The 1,327-nt window shown below is 35.1% G+C and overlaps 1 protein-coding gene across 1 annotated transcript; it reads right to left on the bottom strand.

Moving 5' to 3' along the window:
• Positions 1-417: 417 nt before the first annotated feature.
• LOC138888680 (uncharacterized) lies at positions 418-922 on the bottom strand. Its single transcript, XM_070170586.1, has 2 exons — positions 716-922; positions 418-609 (listed from the first exon to the last, which is right to left on the bottom strand). Exons 1-2 carry the CDS (start codon positions 920-922, stop codon positions 418-420), a joined length of 399 nt encoding a protein of 132 aa, XP_070026687.1.
• Between the last annotated feature and the right edge of the window lie 405 nt (positions 923-1,327).

Below are 1,327 nucleotides of genomic sequence, written 5' to 3'. Positions count from 1 at the left end.
AGAAACCATTCATAAACAAATCACTCTATGAAAGTATTATCTCAATACAGAAAAATCCTAACTAACTACATTATGATCTTAAAAAACCTCAACAATTACACATCAAAATCTGTTATCCTAAACTCACCAAAAATATTATGAAATATTCTGTTAACTACATAAAATTTTATTTCTTTTTGGGGAATTCTTGCAAGATCTTTTGTTATCCCCTTCTCCTCCGCAGTTGCCACATAAAACCTTGTACTTCTTTAAATTTATTTCATCATATGTTTTGTATCTTTCTTTTTGAGGTCTTCCTGGCTGCCTTTTCCATCCTGTAAGTGGATTTACTACTTCTTCATATATATGTTGTGGCACATTCCATTTGCTTTCATCAAGCAGGGGATTTATTGGTATTTCATAAATACGCAAGAGGTTCTACTTTGTGTAATAAGGAGAACAATATTGTTCAAAAGACTCATCCATGTGCCTTAAAGCAGCCAAAGCATGTGTACAAGGAAGTCCATCAAGCTGGAATTGCCCACAACTACATCTCTTGTTTTCAAGACAAATAATATAGCGACTCACACCATCTAGTACTGTATGGATGTAGTCTGTTGAAGCCCTCACCTACGATTATTTTACAAACAAAAAAATAATTCATATACGGTTTAACTCAAAATATCTACATTGTCCTGTATAAATTAATTTGATGTAATAAATGATCAGATCTTACTCCAAGCTTGTGCGACAATGTTCTGTTGTCATCCAACTCTTTGTTGAATTTGAACCCAAGGTATGTGAATGTACCCTTTGCTTTCAATAACTTTTCCTTCGTCCAACGTTTAAGAAGGGTCCTTATATACTCTAATAGTTCTACTATCGGCAACTCTCTTGCATATTTTGTTACAGCATTCAACGACTCTGCAATGTTTGATGTCATAGTCCAAGTTCTGTTCACCGTAGCGTGTACTCGAGACCATCTATGATAGCCAATATCGTATAAGTATGCTTTAACACGGGGGGTCAATCTCTTCAATCTTTGACATCCTTTCATTAAATTCATCAAGCGTGTATGACCATGCCGTGGCAAAGTACAATTCACTTAACTTTAGATGTCCCTTCTTGAACTTTGCCCGTATATTTGTCCAAATATGCCACATGCAAGAATAATGTGGCATGCTGGGATAAACAATAGATGACAAGATACTCTCATTACGATCGAAACAACACACATATTTGGTCTTTCACCATATGCATGTTTGAATTGCTCAAAAAACTACTTCCATGATGCGTCATTTTCTGAATCAACAACAACATATGCCAATGGTAATATGGTACCGACATT

This window comes from Nicotiana sylvestris, chromosome 3, assembly GCF_000393655.2.
Source record: "Nicotiana sylvestris chromosome 3, ASM39365v2, whole genome shotgun sequence".
NCBI classification, from domain to species: domain Eukaryota; kingdom Viridiplantae; phylum Streptophyta; class Magnoliopsida; order Solanales; family Solanaceae; genus Nicotiana; species Nicotiana sylvestris.
Note: the sequence above shows the minus strand (reverse complement) of the source record. Positions and strands in the feature narration are given on the sequence as shown.